Source organism: Aplidium turbinatum, chromosome 6, assembly GCF_918807975.1.
Source record: "Aplidium turbinatum chromosome 6, kaAplTurb1.1, whole genome shotgun sequence".
NCBI lineage: Eukaryota > Metazoa > Chordata > Ascidiacea > Aplousobranchia > Polyclinidae > Aplidium > Aplidium turbinatum.
Genome location: NC_137477.1, coordinates 3749626 through 3769004, shown reverse-complemented (window position 1 = coordinate 3769004; position 19379 = coordinate 3749626). Strand labels below are relative to the sequence as shown.

General features: G+C 37.2%; 2 protein-coding genes and 1 non-coding gene across 3 annotated transcripts; all 3 read right to left on the bottom strand.

Annotated features, from left to right (window-relative positions):
• Positions 1-1690: 1690 nt before the first annotated feature.
• Positions 1691-6591, bottom strand: LOC145772228 (uncharacterized). The gene is made up of 4 exons (XM_082584079.1): positions 6340-6591; positions 5978-6125; positions 5240-5346; positions 1691-4516 (listed from the first exon to the last, which is right to left on the bottom strand). The coding sequence occupies exons 1-4, from the start codon at positions 6589-6591 to the stop codon at positions 4280-4282; spliced, it is 744 nt and encodes a 247-aa protein (XP_082440205.1). The 3' UTR covers positions 1691-4279.
• On the bottom strand, positions 3207-3313 carry LOC145773059 (U6 spliceosomal RNA). The gene has a single exon (XR_014289477.1). It is a non-coding gene; the product is annotated as a U6 spliceosomal RNA (small nuclear RNA).
• Positions 6592-15920: 9329 nt separating the features above from the next.
• On the bottom strand, positions 15921-18816 carry LOC145772204 (uncharacterized). Its single transcript, XM_082584052.1, has 4 exons — positions 18565-18816; positions 18197-18344; positions 17542-17648; positions 15921-17131 (listed from the first exon to the last, which is right to left on the bottom strand). The coding sequence occupies exons 1-4, from the start codon at positions 18814-18816 to the stop codon at positions 16895-16897; spliced, it is 744 nt and encodes a 247-aa protein (XP_082440178.1). The 3' UTR covers positions 15921-16894.
• Positions 18817-19379: the final 563 nt, after the last annotated feature.

Genomic DNA, 19379 nt, shown 5'->3' with positions numbered 1-19379 from the left:
CAGCCCTTGAAAAATAGTTACGGAGAGACGTTTAATTAAGTTTTCAACTTGACATTGCTCCCTCTTCACTACAATATCGCAACTTATGACTGACCGCTGTAAAACGCCCGTTTTCGCGTTGCAGATGAAACAAAAGATGCGCATATTCCGCCTTTGATCGGGTTTTTATGGCAATGGTCGTGTGTGCGCCATTCAGTTTGCGTGAGTCCGTTACTGCGTTGATTATGCGGCGTGTGCGCAATGCGGTTTGTACCAGCCCTTGTTGCGTTGGTTAGTGGTTACCTCGGACCGAGACTTCAAGTTCATTTTCACAGCGAGCGATTCACTGGGCACCGCGCAATTCACTGCAGTGCAGAGGTTTCGACTTTCGAAAGCGACATCAAGTCTGTTTGCAAGCTCATAAAGCTAAACGCACGCTCCGTCTACGTAGCAAATTATGTTTTTCTTTTGGGTGCATTCAACATCTGATGACATTGAATCGACACAAAATGGTAGATTTTTGCTATGTCTCAGGCAGCAAAATCAATCATATTTACATTGATTCAACGTCTTCACACGTTAAATCAATGTAAAAATGACAGATTTTGTTGTCTGGTGTTGGATTGTAACATCGCTACTCGTTCTAGTGATTATTTATTGCGAAGCTGTTGCGGTTTGCATTCAATAAATGTTTTCCTGCTGCCGATCGCTAGTTCATCTATTGTTTTATACATTAATACAGCATTAAAAGTTACCCCCACGCAGAAATATGCGTGGGGGCTTGGCCCCCACGGCTTAGGCGCCTATGTTCAAAATACATGTAAAAACTTACATACGAGTTATTAATTACGGAGATAGCATAAATTTGATGCTCTAAAACAAAGTCATATATTATCATATATAGTCAAAGTGGCAAATGCGCGGACGGACAGTTTTTACGATAATGCACGGTCCATCAATTTAGAGAATTAACCGGCGGTAAGTATTAACCGGCGATTCAATTCGATAATATCAAACCTCCATCTTTACACTCTGACTACAAAAAAAAAATTGGGCCTATATCACGTGAAAGTTACGAGTAGTTAAGCATTGATTTCAACGACCTAATTTTTGGGCAAAATCAACTTTACGACCGGTTTTGCGAACTTTGATCTTCCGCTTTGCAAGGCAACTTGATAGTTATTTTGAACTTTAGTCCAACGTAGAGTAGTTTCACTTTAACCTGAATAAAAAAATGTCTACTTCTGGCGTTTTTTCCCAATTAAAATCATTAACCAGTGCATTCGAAAAGGTTTTCAAGAATTTCGGTATTGCTTTGTGACAAGCATTTCTATGGTAAACAACTTTACCTCGCCTCCCACTTTTTCTCAGCTGTTCTCTTTTAAATATCTTAAAATAGGCGCGCGTAGTCTTGCTCCTCCGTCAAGGGGTAGTAATTACACGCAATTCATTATGACGCAACCGAAAGCTTTAATTTATCACATGGCGCACCCAGACAGTAAAATCCGACATTTTTACATTGATTTAACGTCTGCAGACGTTGAATCAATGTAAAAATGACTGATTTTGCCGTCTGGGAAGGCACTCACAGGTAAACACTGGATAAAATGCAAGAATGCAAAAGAAACGATAGCCTAATGTGGAATAAAATACAAAATTCTCTAAATAAACAGAAGGCGTCGTTGGATTTACAGAAGGATTTTGTCGGATTACAGAAGGATTATCGTTGGATTTTCAAAAAATTGCCGAATAGGGAACTAACTGATAAAGGCTGTAGCCAAATAGGGAACTAGCCCAATCGGACTAGCCAAATCGGACTAGCCGAATCGGGCTGTAGCCGAATAGGGTAATAACCGAATCGGACTAGCCGAATCGGACTAGCCGAATCGGACTAGCCCAATCGGACTAGCCCAATCGGACTAGCCGAATAGTAGCAGACCCAATAAATCTAATGCTTCTTGTCAGTGAAATGTACAATAAACGTGATGCCTAAAAGGCAAGTAAAACTCGGTAAGTTTTTGTGGGTAGACATTTACTTTATCATAAATCATGTAGGCCTAAAGATGACAGGGTAACATCAAAGTCAATGATAATTTATGAAATCAATTAGAAATATTTTTTTGCTGTATTGCAATAAACACGAAATAGGCTAACTATTCTCCATTTACTCCTCGGCTTCCGGTTGACTATATGTGATAGACTATGAAATACTATACGGTACTGTGTGAATCGTAACTCTTAGGTCTCTATCAAAAATATCGCACTGGTAGATGTCGCGCTGCATGTTTCATCGCCAGAGCCGTTGAGAGGACTTGTGTAGCCTACTGTAGGCTAATTGTGGATACAATGAGCGAAAAAGGCCGTTGTGTTTTTGTCTAACAAGAAAAGGCGTGCGGAATAATGAAATAAATGCAATTTAATCGAGCTGATAATCCAGTTTAATGTCAGATTGATGCTTCTTTTTCTTTATTTGCAAGGTTTGCTTTGGAAGGATTGAAGCAGTTCATAACTTTGTAAATTTTATTTTGTATGTTATTCGCTCTGAGGACGCGCATTGTCATGATGCGCGAAACGTCAGTGAAGCAATAAACCATCCTGTTTGTTGTTGCTTTTACTTTCATTTTCATGAGGTGAACGTTGCAACTAGTGCTAGAAACGATAATTATCCTGATGAACATTCATGCTTTACAGCAGGGGTCACCAAATGGCGGCCCGCGGGCCGCATGCGGCCCACCACGCTGTATCGCTGCGGCCCGCGGAAGGTATCAGCGTACAAGTATAACCAAAAATACTTTTCTTGAAGCGTTAAAGAGCACGAAAGCAAAAAATACCTTCCGGGAAGCATATTTTCGCATTGCATACGATTCCACCGACCGACCAATCAGATTGTAGTTCTAGGTGGGGGTTGCTTAAAATTATTCCAATGCGATGTACAGCCACACTGTCCCAGTGGTTGATTAAAACGTCTGTTTTCGAATTTCGAAATTGTCTGTGAGCATAGGGTTGCTTATTTTAAGTTTGCAAATGTCATGTAAACACTATTGCGAGTTTCACCGTTATTGTGTTTCACGAGCAGTGTTCTCTTTATGCAAGTTTTTGTGGGCAACATAGGTCGGTGTGCCAACTCAATTTATAATAAATTGGCAAAATATTATATATAAATTTAGAGACTTTTTCTGATTGTATTATGAAAAAAATTAACTTAGTACTGCAAAACGTTTTTTTAAAGAAATATGGAACGCTTCACGATTTTGCGCGTCATCTTTGCGCAGGAGCCATGCTAATCTTCTCCGTATCGTTCCAATTATAGTATATGTACTGCCGAAGCAAGTACTGCAAAATGTTGTTAATCAACAAATTCTTGCCACGCTGATAAGCACCGCAAGTGACAGTTGTTTATAATAAAAGAAAGACGGTTTTATAGACTCTCACAAAAAGGATGAAAAACCAACTCATTGCTTTTTTAGAGGGAAGACTGTTAGTGTTCATGAATTACGATAGAATTACGATTTTTCGGCGATTTCCACAAGCGTTTGTTTCATGGTACCTGGTTTCTTTTTCCATGTTATTGGAGCCTATTTTTCGCTGATATGTTTGCAGGTCACTATTGTTGCCTGTATTGCGATGTGTCAAACATTTCCTTGTTTACTGGAACTGTTAATTGCAAGATATCTTTTGCGAAGCAAAGTAACAACACCACTCTTGCTTGGCGATGAATATTCTGATGAAACCGCTCGCCTCGCTATAAGTGCACAAAACAAGTGCCCTCGTTTATTAGGCATTATTAAAAAAGTCAAAAGTGTTGTAAAAGGAGCTTGGCCTGGCAGTAGCGTTGTTGGTAGGCTATTCTAACATAAATATGAACAACATGTGACGCTGGATACTGGGTACGAAATGCGTTATTTTCTAGCATAAGAGTCAACCTACCTAACATTTTATTAGTGCGGCCCGCCACAGCTCTCCTTAGTGCCAAAGTGGCCCGCATGCAAAAAAGGTTGGTGACCCCTGCTTTACAGTATTCCATTGAATACATTTTTTTTTACTTTGTTGAAAGTTCTGAACACTGTTTGGTGAGGTGACGTCAAGATATTTTTGAGTTAAAAGTTTCAATAAGAACAAACAGAATGAGAGAATTTCAATTTTCTCAAAGAATATTTTTCAGCCATATTTACGTTTAAAACAAATTACAAAAAATGAAAGTTTTTGAATCAAGTACAAAATTTGTTCATGCTTTGGAAATAGGTTTTTTGAAAAATATTTTGCCCTCCATGCACGAAGAGGTTAATCCCGCTGAAGGATTTTACCAAAAGTAATAAATTATTAGGCCTACTAGGATGGCGATAACAGTGAAACTGACTGCAATTTCCTTTCTAATTTGATTGAATATATAGGATTTGTCAATAATTTCAGCCACAATTTCACCCCCTTTGTTTCTATGAGGAAAAGGTTGTTGTGGTGCGGGCTTATCCAAAAACTTGCATAATGGTTCCCAGCCATCCGAAAGTTTAAACAGTAGAAGTTTTTCCTTTGGAGCAGCCTAAAAAATAAAAACTGAAGTTAAAAAAATAGTTGTAAACAAACAATTCCCAGTGTTAAATAAAAGATCGTTCCTTTTGTGTGTGTTCTAATTGTTTTGTCCAATGCCTGTAGTCTACACCTCACGTGATCTGTTTCCACCACATAATTTACTCGCAATCATTCTCGTATCATTTGTTCAGTTTGTGCTTTCAGTCCAGAGTGTCGTTACAGTTACAGTGCTACGATTTTTTATTTTATGTATTGCAGATTTAATTCCTGATGAAGACACACGTACGTGTCGAAAACGTTTGAGTTCATTTTATTTAATTATGTTATATTTTGTGTAAAATAAAGTATGTTAAACCCGCTAAAGTTACTATGTTTTATTTCTCTATGGTTCAACAAAGCAAACTCTCTACCAAAGCTTTAAATAAAAGACTAGATGGTATAAAATTCTTCTTTTGCAAACTTGATATTTTTGTAATCACAAACTGACGACACTATCCAACACTACGGCATTTAACATGAAAAAGATACAAACATAAAAAATGTTTTCGACTATCATGTAGCTTCTGTCAAGCCATTGAAAGAGAATAATTCTAAAATACGAAAGCCAAGCATGAGAGAAAACTGTCTCCCGATGCTCTTATTTGTTTCTCGAATAATTGAACTGTGTTTGTGGACAATAATAGAATACTGATGACTCACAATAAACCATTAGGCTATTTCCGATTTCTCTTACCTCTCGTACACGCGTGTTGTGTTGTCGGTATCTTAACTTTGCCACATTCAAGTTTATGCCCCGGAAGTAAAATGGATGGCTCCCAATAGCACAAACTATCAATCTTACTGGAAAAGAGGAATATTTACAATGTTTGAGTGTTTACATTTATCAGTTGTATCTCTTCTTTGAGTGCTACGTTTTTAAATACTCCTGATTTAAGTTTGTTAAAACCTTTGCAATAACTCAAGTTCGACAGGTCACGCAGACCAGAACTTACTTGATGTTTACGGCAACAGAGCTGCCAAAATTGAGCAAAACCCTGTAATAAATTGTAAAGTAATTGGCTATAACTAAAATTATTACTGATGGATTTAAGCATCAGTAGAAAGTAATTATTATTTTTTTGTAGTTATTAATCAGGACATTTGCCAGCCTTGGTAACTTCTGGACTGACGTATCGCCTGGACCACTGCACTGGGATAGGTGTTAATGCAAGGGTCGAGCAGCTGCCATAAGATTTGACCATCCATTTTCGGCAGCAAATCATTATGTTTAATAGACGGTGCAGCTAATAGTATTGTTACGGTACGTTACCAATGTTTCTTCTTTACTCACTCATCGCGGATGGTGTCATCTTATCAAACGATGCCAGTTTATTCCATCATGTTTAAATTATACAGAAACATAATGGTTAGGATATTTTTGCAATTTACGTTGTAAGGTAGGCTAATTCGTTCATGCAAAACTCTTACTTACAGCTGGAGTTTACAAAGTTTCTCAATCCACTTCCGGTTGGTGATAACATCATTAAAATTCTAGTCAATCGCTCAGTTTTAAATGAATCCACTTGCCTGGCAAGACTTTTCGCCCATTCCTCTTCGGACGCTCTTTCTGTGTGCACAATCTACAAAAATAGTTTGGTGATGAGTGACACAAAATGGTGTAGCTTTGCTTGTGCCACTTGTGAAAACTGTGTAATTTTTATTATTTGCTTAGAACTGAGCTTGACTTTAGCATTGGACCAAACAATAGAACTTAATTATCAACAAAAGTTCAGCGTGAAATGGTTTGCATGTGGCCTACGTTAAGCTTGGAATACAAAAAATTATATTTCTTACTTTTGCTTCTGGAAACGCTTTCAAAATTTCTTCCCACAAAACACAACCTGGGCTATCAGTCACAGCGTCAACATCTTTGAATATGTCGTAAATATCTTCAGTAGTCCATCCTTCATCCATCACTTTCATCAGCTCTCGACCACGATAGAAAAACTGCTCTTCAAAGTCGAAAACATTATATCCCAGAATTCTAAGAGCAGTTGATAAAGTTTTTGTTCCAGTTTTCGGAGCACCACAGCAAATAACTTTCATTATTATCAATTAATAAATCAAACAAGCATTCAACCAAGTTCATGCAGAGCTACAATTTCAAAAAACATCATCACATGTACGAAAAAATACTAAAGACTAGGCCAATGTATGGTTTGTGCATTTTTTTTTAAATTTATTCCTACTATAATGGATGCAATACAAGACGATTGCCTAAAAGTGACTTGCTATTCTCGTATTGAATGGCGTGTGTGGAAAAAGTGGCCAAAGAAGATTGCGTTGCAAAATGTTGGGAAAGCCTATGGACGCTCTTAAGTGCGTCGGTTGGATTGTGATTGGAGTTATTAATATTTTGCTACAGCTCACTCCTTCTTATTGATAGGTTTTAACTTCAGAAGGCGCGAAGTATTTCAGAATTCAACAACACATTTGGAATTAGGCTCGCAGTACTAAAGCAGAGTTTCCCAAACTGTGGTCCGCGGACCATTGGTGGTCCGCGACGACAGCACAGGTGGTCCGTGGTGATATGACAAGAAATTAAAAAGTCACACATATACCTTGTACAATGTACAGTACCCTGTCAAAGATAATCGCCACAGTTCTTTACAACTTAAATGATTTCGAAAGCTCTTGCTATCCAGTATCGTAAATCTTACTTGTTGCACCTTCGTTGCAGTTAAAAAGTTGTTTACGAAAAATTAGTTGTCCATGGCCCAAAAAAAATTGGGAAACCCTGTTCTAAAGGGTAGACTCTTGGTAGGCACTTTAACATTACCCACTGGTCGAAGAGGTACGCAATCATGCGTGACATGTTCAATCAATATTTGTGTTTTAGTCACAATTTCGACTTGTTAAAGTGGCTACCATTAAGATCCTTCTTGCACTCAGTTCAGTTGCAGAAGAAAAAATAGTATTAGCAGAGGGTGGGAATCGAACCCACGCAATCGAAATTACTATACTCCTCTGCCCTAACCATTAGGCAACGGTGGTTGTGGTTAAGCATTCAGTTAAATTTCTTTGTATCAAAATTTTTCGATCAGAATATCACGTCACGAGTCACATGACTGAAATCAGCTGAATCGCGAATGAACATGTCACGCATGATTGCGTACCTCTTCGACCAGTGGGTAATGTTAAAGTGCCTACCAGCTGAATCGCGAATGAACATGTCACGCATGATTGCGTACCTCTTCGACCAGTGGGTAATGTTAAAGTGCCTACCTAGACTCTTTAACATAGGACAGTTTTCCGTGCGAATCAGCTGATTTCAGTCATGTGACTCAGCACGTGATATTCCGATCTCCTCCGATCTTCTCGATCCGCTCTTCTCCAAACATTTTTGGTACAAAGAAAATTAAGTGAATGTATCGCCACAGCAGCGTGGCCTAATGGGTTAGGGTTAGGGCAAGGGAATAGTCATTTCGATTGCGTGGGTTCGATTCCCACCCTCTGCTAATGTTCTTTTTTCTTCTGCAACTGAACTGAGTGCAAGAAGGATCTTAAAGACTGTAATCAATTGAGTTTATAAGGTTACAATCATAATGGCGTGAGTCACATGACTGCAAACAGCTGATTCACGAGGAAACCTGTCCTACGTTAAAGTGCCCACCGTTCTAAAGAGCCCGTTTCGACGGTAGGCACTTTAACAAGCAGATTTCTAATAAACCACGAACCAATCAGAAGCTACGCTGTTCATGACGTTTATATCAAGGGGTAGGCACTTTAACAAGCAGATTTCTAATAAACCACGAACCAATTAGAAGCTACGCTGTTCATAACGTCATCAAGGTTGCGTTTAGGAAGAATAAAGGAAAAACGCAAATTCTAGCTAAATTAAATCAATGTTTTACCACGAACCAATCAGAAGCTACGCTGTTCATAACGTCATCAAGGTTGCGTTTAGGAAGAATAAAGGAAAAACGCAAATTCTAGCTAAATTAAATCAATGTTTTGCCATCGGTTGACTTGGCGCATTGGGTTACAACGGTGGTAGTCATTACAGTGACGTGGGTTTGATTCCCACCTCTGCTATAGCTCTTTTTTCTTCAGTAACTACCAGATATAGTTCAAAGTAATAATCAATTCTCTGGCTGAATGCTGGAATGGTTAACAATTGGACAGATAACGTAACATCTAATTGGTTCGTGGTTGGATTGGACAGAAGTCCATGGATTGGATATCTGCATGTTAAAGTGCCTTCCCGTTTCGACTTTTATGCAAAACCTCATGCTATACGTCCAAATAATGCTTCAGCTACTAATGCCATGAGATGCGTTCGTACAAGTTGTGCTTTAACCGCTCAATTACTAGCTGGCCTAGATTCTTGAAATGCAACGAATCCAACGCGGAATGTGCATCACTGCACAGGCGACAAAAGACTTTGTATCCTCATGTTTTAACAGTCTGCCTCTAACAATTTCATGCAAAGGCAAATAGTTTTTGCATCTATGTACAGTATACTTAGCCAAATTGCATGTTTACATTTTTAATGAGGCCTGCAGAGTTGCCCTGTGGCATTGCTAACACTGCGCAGCGTACTTAGGCTGCCGGTAATTTAACGCCTGTGAATGGTTCATACGATCAGGTAAAATTAATTTGCGTTCTGATGAGTCAAGAATCATGATATTTTTCGTCTTCGTATCGACCTGTCATGATTTTCTTTAAAAATGCTGCAACAAGATGTTTTGTAAAAAATTTTGACAATGTCTTTAGTTGACAATGTTGTTTTCACTTGAATATTTATTCCTTATTTGCATTTATGTAAATTTTGTAATTGTTATATTATAGTTCAATAACGTTAGTTCTACATTATGATTATTGTCTTAGTGTTAGTGCATGGCACCGAGTCACGTGCACTTGATTACGTCGTGCCTCCCTGTGCCTGTGAGTAGTTCCTGTAGTTCGTAATTCTAGCAGCAGGACTCAGTAACCACACATTGATTTGTTACTTGTACACATAGCTTCGCTCGTGTTAAGACTTCTTTTCAAATCCTTTACGTTTGTTGGTTTCTCTAGCAGCTATTCTGCAGTATTTACAAACGTGACAAAATGCAAACTGAAAATATCTTCATTATTTGAATAAAATAATAAAATTCTCTTTGAACAAAAACCTTCTGGTAACCCCAATAAAGGTGTTGAGGTTTTAATTGAATAGTAGCCTTAACCGCATTTGATGCAATGTCCAAATTCTGTTAACCCTATTAGGACCAAGCTATTTTTGGCAGCTAATGGCCTGACGTGTGCACTTACTCCATCCACATTTTCTAATGATTTTTGATATAAAAACGTTACGAGGTTGCTTTTTTCGCAAAGTTAGAGCAAAATTATTGAAAGTTATTTGCTAAAGGTATGGACGGAACCCGTCCACCCGTCAGCAGTGGCGTAGCAACGCAATATACCGCCCTTGGATTTTCCACGATATCCTCCCCCCCCCCCCTTAACACCTTCGTAAAAGATGATTCAAATTCCAAACAACAGAAAAATTAAATCAGTGTTTATTTAATTTTACTGAAAGTTCAAAATAAAACCACTTCTTATTCAAAAAGCTTAACCCTATCTTAAAACGAGCTGTTTTCGTACGCGGAAAGCACGTCACGGCTATCTTGGCCCGTGCTAATTAATCGCTAATAACGGGAGCTATGAAAATCACAGAGCCAAAATATTTTACAAGATAATAGCCATGTTTATTATGCGTATAGAAATTAAATTTTTACCCAACAAATTTATTGAAATAAATTTTTTGAGATGAAAGCATGTCAGAAAGTGGGTTTTTATTCTAATTTCTCAAAAATAGCTTGAAAATTAAAATTTTTAAATTAAAACATAAAGTAATGCTAAACTAAACAAAAAAATTACTTTTTTTCATCAATATAAGCCATTTTTAGGCGTTTTAACATTTCAAAGTAATTGCACTAACATTCATATTGCACTAACATTAACATATATATATAGCTAACATTGCACGAAAATGTCTAGCCACCTGAGACGAAATGCTTATTGTGAAGGGCAGGAAGGTAGAAAAATGACCAGTTCAGGTTCAGAAAATTCGCAAAAATAAAAACTAAAAGTCAAGAAATTTCGCATTTCTAGCATATTTCCTTCTGTCAAATATTTCACTGCTAGGGTGGGGCGTCCTCATAAAGCCCCGTGTCGCTACAGATAAGGTTAAGGATTCTTTCTCTTTGTCTCCTTCTTTAGTTACTCTTATCGCTTGCTTGAATGTTCTTACTTTATTCTGAAACCTTTCGGGCCCTAATTTGATCATCTCAACGCTCATGTTATGAGTTAATATTTCTGGCCAAGTAGTCACATCGTTATGAGAGTAATAGGTATCATCTGTTTTATCTTTATCTAAAAGTGTTTCCTTCATAGGCTGACTTCTTTCTATGATCACTTTGTTATTGTTTTGCTCTAGGTACACTTCTTCTTCCGTCCCAACTTGAGGTAGATTTATTTGGGCTGCTAAGCTTTTCTGTTTCTTTGGCAGAGGCGATTTTCACGAACTTCAAAGTGGCTCCTTCATTCTTTTTTAGTTCCTCTACTCTGTCTTTCTAAAAAAAAGCTTCACTTTCTCTTCACAGGCAAAAACTAAGTTAAGAAGTTTCAACTTAAATCTTGTTCTGGAATCTGCAGCACGTTAGTTAAAAACAATAACTATAATTGCAAATTTTCTGAGTGATGTATTTCAGACCTGAAATTTTAAACCTTTCACAAACCTAACCCTAACCCAACTTTACACATAAGGATGGAGGAAGCGCGTCTATCTACCACAGACAGATGGTAAAGGTGGCAATTGGCTGGAAGACCTGATGGCCCCTTCCTGTTTTCTCGCGAAAGTGAAATTAACTGAAAACTAATCTAAACTTAACTACCAAAGCTAAAATGACTGAACGATGCTATAGCTTATAACAATCGACATTCTACTATGACTTCAACAGCATGAGTATCACTATACCGTCCAAAATACCACATAGTGAGTCACAATCTCAAAAAGTTGCAAATTAGTTTAGAGGCATAACTTGTGTATTTTTTTGGCTTCACTTAGATCAGTGTTAACTTAGGTCGTTTAAGTCTGAGTCACTCTGAGAAGAAATTAGTGTGACTATCTTTGTTCGTTTAAAACGTTATCACATTTTGCCGCCCTCCAGCAACGTGACGCCCCTGGATTTATCCACAAGATCCAATGGGTAGTTACGCCACTGCCTGTCAGTTCGACTAGGGTTAAGGTTCTGAACGCTGGCATATAAACTACAAGCGGTGTGGGATTCTGTGTCTATTTCATATAGAAATTAAAGATGGCTACAGGCTATGAAAACGTGATTAAACTTCATCAAATACTTCTTCTTCAGTACAAAATTGCTACTACATACAACAATTTAAAATAAAAAAAGCTTCGTTAGCAAAAATATGAGACTGAAGTTCCACTGAACCGTAAAAATTAATTCCTTGCAAGGTCGTGGTGCTGATAAATTGTAATCGCATATGATCCAAAGTTGACCAGTAGAGCTATGAGCAATTTGTCTGAAAGACACATTTGCCTTCACCCAACCGCAGTTCAATTTTTCTGCATTGACTAAGCGACTGCTGACGTTTATGAATGTCAAAATGCACTGTTTGACTGTCTAAAAATACCTGTGACTTGCTTGATATGTCATATCTTTTGACAAATGACCAATTCGTTTAACTGACTTCTGAAGCCTCTGACGAAAGCTTTTCAAGAATGAAACTCTGCTATATGAGACTTCACACAGTCTGCAAACTACTCGTGTTAAACTGCGCGAAGTGCAATAGGCTTATTGCTGCCAACAGGGTTAATCACCAGTTTGTAGACTTTGTAACAAAATTTCAGATGGAGCAAGTTTGTTGACATAAGGTGTTTGTCAATAGAGAGCAAAAACTGTGACGTCACACTTTCCTAGCAACGCGCTTGCTACTTCTACCATGGTTCTACCAGCGATTATTTATTAACATATGTGGAGACTTAAAACTCAGCAACTGCGTAAACTCGTCACAGTCACAGTAGAATCGTATGTTTGAGAGGGTAGGCCAGGGGTGTCCAAAGTCCTGCCTGCGGGCAAAATCCGGCGTGTGAGACGTTTTTGTATGACCCGCGCTGCTGTTGCATAATGTGTTATTTTTGGCCTGTAGACACACACAAATCATGCAAATACAACTTATATTTTTACAAAATTAATGAAGAAAGTATTTTCTGGAAAGATCTGCTCATACGCCGAACGCGATGATGACTTCTTATAAGTAGACAAGCTTACCAGAAATTTCCTGAAAACTTTCAAGGCCGTCAAACACTTTACAACAACATTTCAGCAGGTCAAGGCATGTCATAGTCCTGTCTTTATTTGCAAACAAAGTTAATAATTGTTCGAATCCGATTGTTATCAAAGGAATTCAAATATTGTTTGTCGTTTGACTTTTGAATCATTTTGTGAATCAGCTGATTTGCTTTAGTTTGAGAGTGCCTGCACAATTTTTACGATCTTCAAAACAGTGATAAAGCTACAGCAGAAAGAATATTTTTTAAGGGGCAAAAAAAAATTGGGAGAAAACATGTATTATGAATTATAATGGCTTGGAAATGTTGTAATTATATTGAAACATGATTTTTTTGCAGATGCAAGATAGAATTATTGGGAGAGATTCCCCCCCAGGTTCCGTCGCAGCTGCGTCCCTGTACCAAAAGGAAGTTAGTTCGATATGACCGATTGATTGATTGTGGACATCGATAACCCCAGAACCGAAAAAGCTTAATCTTGGCAGTTTTGCATGGGACTGATTGAGGCTTGAAACTACAGATGCAGATTGGTCACCGAAACTGACAGTGGTAGAAAGAAGTTTCAGCTTGTTGTTGTCTGTGACATTGCCCCATAGCCTACACTAGAACTAGATGCTTTGATTGTTATTTTGCCTTCATCACAATAGTTCGGAATGCTGGCATTTGTTCGGCAATCAATCTCTCAACCAAGGCGACCTCGTGTGTTTAAAAAATGCTGCGTTCCAGGTAGAAGCCATTTGGGCACAAAACATCAAATCATTTTTGTTATAATCATAATCAGAATATGCTCATGACGCATGCAGCTTGTAATAGTGCAACAAAGCCCGAAAAGCAACTGCTCAGCAGATTGCTGCATTATTTTTATCCTGCCATGAAATACGAACACAACTTTTCTATAGCTGAAAGATTCATCAAACGACACTTCCAACAGTAGCTTAAAATTTACATACTAATTTTTACACATTACTGTACATCTTGTCCAAGTTGTGTCAGCCAAGATTTAACAAGTGAGATCCAAACATACTCGACACCGACACTACAGTCTCGGTATCAACATCGTTTAACTCAACCTTGAATGGGTTATGCGATGAAAGCAGTAAGTTAAAACTGTTTTTAGGAGCGAAAATCCTCTATTATCCACCTGCAATTAGGATAAAAATTTGTAGACAAGACCAAAAAATCCAATGCTTCTTGGCAGTGAAATGTAGCCTACAACAAACGTGATGCCTAAAAGGCAAATAAATCTCGGTAAATTTTTGTTAGTTTTGTGGGTAGACATCTACTTCATCACAAATCATGTAAGGGTCACAGCAGGAGCGTGGACAGGGGGTCTAGGTGGTACTTTTGGACCCTAGCCCGGAATATTTTGGGGTCCCGGATTTAAAAGATTCCCTGCGACTTCAAACATTATCAAGATCTTAATACAATCAAATCTAAAGGAATTGCCATCAGAGGTTATAACAGCCACTTCAGCCGTCAGATGGTAAAGTATCGGGCCCCCTTCCGAGTACCAGGCCCACTTCAGCTCTCTGGTGGTAAAATAGCCACTTTAGCCACCAAACAGTAAATTAAGAGCTTAGATTAATCTAATATGTAAAAACAGAATATAGTAGGCTATTATGTTTTTGAAATAAGATATATTTTTCTTGTAGTAGGAACTAACACAATATCCGTGATCCCTCTTAGAAATGGTTGGTCAATGGTCAGGCACCCAATTTCATATGCAGTAGGCCTACTGGTATACGCTTTGAAGAAACAAATTTTGGTTTCTAAACAATAGTCTGCTTTGCACGATAAATTACTAGTTTAGTCTACCGCATAGTGATTTCCCTAACCACAAATATTTAGTGAAATAACCCGAAACACGAATTTCAAAATAAACAGGCTAATTTTTGTTTAAACAAAAAAACTGAAATGACAAAGGTAAGAAGATTGCTATCCCTATTTTTGCACTAAAAATTAGGCCAAACCCGTTTTTCAGATTTCAGAAGTCAGAAAATGTTTGACCTAGGCCCAAAACCTTTCAAAAATCAAATTGAAAACTTTCTGACTGTCTGCACTAGCTTTGCTATAAATTCTCTTCTGGATAGCCTGGAATGACCAGTGAAACATTAATGGAATCGGGAAGTAATACTCTAGCATCATTGACAAATAAAAGTTCAAACAAGCAACCGCTAGATAGAGATAGTAAGTTTTTCGGTTCGGGAAATTTTAAGATTGCGCAAGATTTATTAAACGACCAAGGTTTGGCATATCTGGTTTGATCGAGCACAGAATAGCAACAACTTCTACATCTGACAAGACTGACACTGCAAACAAGAGCAAGCTACTGCATTACAGGCTACCAGCAGCGCCAAGATTGTGATAAGCGCATTATATAGTGGTATGTAGAAAAATGTTAATGCCTTTGAGAATATAATAATATATAGGCTAACGCTAAATGATATTCTTCTTAATTTTCTACTTTGAACGGCATGTGACAACATCATTTTAACAGCACATCAATAAAAGTTTGTACACAACCTTTATATTCATAAGATTGTCGATGAATTAAATTGGTACCGGTCCCGAGAAATCCTGTCAACGGCCCTGGGTCACAGGGTAACATCAAAGTCAATGATCATTATTAGAACAATTAGAAATATTTTTTGCTGTAGGCTTATTTCAATAAACACGAGATAGCCTAACTATTTTCTATTTACTCGGCTTCCGATTGACTGACTCGTATACATGATAGACTATGAAATACTATAGGCTACCGGTACTGTGTGAATCATAACTCTTAAGCCTCTATCAAAAATATCGCACTAGTAGATGTCGAGCTGCATGTTTTATCGCCAGAGCCATTGAGAGGACTTGTGTACGGTTTTTGTGGTACCAATGAGCTGTTCGAACGCCTACTGCAACAAAACCTCTGTAGAGCATTTCAACACGAATTTTGAAAAAGATTTCGTAACTGTTTTGCTTTAAACACCTCTCAGCAGGTAAATTTACATTCCATGAAAGAGCAACCATAGTTTTCAAACATAAATATTGTATTGACAATTTAAACAAATGAACACTTTACTTTAATTAAGCCTACAGGTCGACACAAGATACGAACACAAACAAATGACTTATGATTGCAATTGAAGAATAAAGTTTAAAACTTTGTTAAGTCACAATAATAGGTTTTTAAGAAACAGAGTTTGAAGATTAGCAAATCTGTAGCAAATTTACGAAGACTATTAAATGATATTTTGCCAATTGTTTTGATCAAGTCAAATTTTAACGAAAATAATAAACTTTTCATGCTGGATTTTAAAAATGTTTCTGGAGTAAGTTTTAACTTAGATGTTTCCTTCTTATTGTAGACTATATCAAGTTCAATTCAAACAGAACAATGCGAGGCCTAAGCGAAAAGGGCCGTTGTATTTTCGTCTAACAGGACAAGGCGTGCCGAATAATAAAAATAAATGCAATTTAATCAAGCTGATAATCAAGTTTAATGTCAGATTGATGTTTCTGTTTCATTATTTGCAAGGTTTGCTTTGGCAGGATTGAAGCAGTAAGTTACATGTCTATAACATTGTAAATTTTAATTTGTATGTTATTCGCTCTGAGGACGCGCATTGTCGTGATGCGCGAAACGTATGTGAAGCAATAAATCAACTTGTTTGTTGTTGCTTTTACTTTCACTTTCATCAGATGAACGTTGCAACTGGTGCTAAAAACGATAATTGTCCTGATGAACACCCAAACTTTTCAGTATTCCATTGAATACATTTTTATTTTAATTTCGTTGAAAGTTCTGAACACAGTTTGGTGAAGTGACGTCAAGACATTTTTGAGTTTAAAGTCTCAATAAGAACAAAATCTTTTGAGAGAATTTTTTAGAGAATGATAGAATCTCAAGTTTATCAAAGAATATCTTTACAGCCATATTTACGTTTAAAACAAATTACAACAAACCAAAACTTTGAACCACGTACAAAATTTGTTCATGCTTTGGAAATAGTTTTTTTGAAAAATATTTTGTCCTCCATGCACGAAAAGGTTAAAACCCGCTGAAGAATTTTACCAAAAGTAATAAATTAATAGGCCTACTAGGATGGCGATAACAGTGAAGCTGACTGCAATTTCCTTTCTAATCTGATTGAATACATAGGATTTGTCAATAATTTCAGCTGTAATTTCCCCCCCTTTGTTTTTATGAGGAAAAGGTTGTTGTGGTGCGGGCCTATCCAAAAACTTGCATAACGGTTCCCAGCCATCAGAAAATTTAAACAGTAGAAGTTTTTCTTTTGGAGCAGCCTAAAAAATAAAACTGAACTTAAAAAAATAATTGTAAGCAGACAATGGACAGTGTTAAATAAAAGACTAGATAGTATAAATTTATAGAAAAAACATTGAAATGCTTCATCATTTTATTCTTTTTTTTTGGAACCTTAATATATTTTTCTAATCATAAACAGACGAGACTATGCAACACCACAGCATTTAACATGAAATAAAATACAAAAATATAAAGTGTTTTCGACTATGATGTAGCTTCTGTCAAGCCATTGAAAGAAACTAATTCTAAAATACGAAAGCCAAGCATGAGAGAAAACCGCCTCCCGATGCACTCATTTGTTTCTCGAATAATTGAACTGTGTTTGTGGACAATAATAGAATACTGACGACTCACAATAAACCATTAGGCTACTTTCGATTTCTCTCACCTCTCGCACACGCGTGTTGTGTTGTCGGTATCTTAATTTGGCCACATTCAAGTTTACGCCCCGGAAGTAAAATGGATGGTTCCCAATGGCACAAACAATCAATCTTGCTGGAAAAGAGAATTTTTTTAAATACTTCGGATTTAAGTTTGTTAAAACCTTTGCAATGGTCACGCAGACCAGAACTTACTTTATGTTTACATCAACAGAGCTGCCAAAATTGAGCAAAAACCTGTAATAAATTGTAAAGTAATTTGCTTATATAACTAAAATTATTACTTTGACAGATTTAAGCATGAGTAGAAATTAATTATTATTTTTTTGTAGTTATTAATTAAGACATTTGCCAGCCTTGGTAAGGTATGGGCTGACGTATCCCCTGGACCACTGCACTGGGATAGGTGTGCAGGGGTCGAGCAGCTGCCATACGGTTGACCATCTATTTGCGCCGCAGATCATTATGTTAAATGGAGGCGTTGCCGCTAATAATAGTATTATTATGGTACGTTACCTATGTTCTTCTTCACTCGCTGATCGTGAATGGTTTTATCTTATCAAACGATGCCAGTTTTTCAATCATTATACAAAAACATAATGGTTAGGATACCTTTGCAATTTACGTTCTAAGGTAATTCGTTCATTCAAAACGCTTACTTACAGCTGGAATTTACAAAGTTTCTCAGTCTATTTCCGGTTGGTGATAACATTACTAAAATTCTAGTTAATCGCTCAGTTTTAATTGAATTCATTTGCTTGGCAAGACTTTTCGCCCATTCCTCTTCGGACGCTCTTTCTGTGTGCACAACCTAAAAAAAATAGTTTGGTGATGAGGTGACACAAAATGGTGTAGCTTTTCTAAATGTTGATGGGGCCACTTGTGAAAACTGTGTAATTTTTGTTATTTGTTTAGAACTGAGCTTGACTTTAGCATTGCACCAAACAATATAATTATCAATAAAAGTTTAATTAGCATGAAATGGTTTGCATGTGCGTTAAGCTTGGAATTCAAAAAATTATGTTTCTTACCTTTGCTTCTGGAAACGCTTTCAAAATTTCCTCCCACAAAACACAACCTGGTGTATCAGTCACAGCATCAACATCTTTGAATATATTGTAAATATCTTCAGTAGTCCATCCTTCATCCATCACTTTCATCAGCTCTCGACCACGATAGAAAAACTGCTCTTCAAAGTCGAAAACATTATATCCCAGAATTCTAAGAGCAGCTGATAAAGTTTTTGTTCCAGTTTTGGAAGCACCAGAGCAAATAACTTTCATTATTATCAATTAATGAATCAAACAAGCATTCAACCAAGTTCATGCAGAGCTACAATTTTAAAAAACTTTATCACATTCACATCCACATATAAGAAAAAGGACTAATGTATGGTTTATGTATTTTTTTATGAATTCCTACTATAATAGATCCTATACAAGACGATTGCCTAAAAGTGACTTGCTATTCTCGCCTTGAATGGCGTGTGGAAAAAGTGGCCAACCAAAGTTGCGTTGCCAAATGTTGGGTGAGCCTATGGACGCTCTTAAGTGCGTCGATTCGATTGTGACTGGAATTATTATTATTTTATTACAGCTCACTCCTTCTTATTGATAGGTTTTAACTTGAGAGGGCGCAGAGTATTTCAGAATTAAACAACACACAATAAATACTTAATGCTTCATAATGCTTCAGCTACTGATGTCATGAGATGCGTTCGTACAAGCTGTGCTTTAACCGCTCAATTACTAGCTGGCCTAGATTCTTGAAATGCAACGAATCTAACGTGGAATGTGCATCACTGCACGGGCGACAAAAAACTTTGTATCTTCATAAACAAAAACCT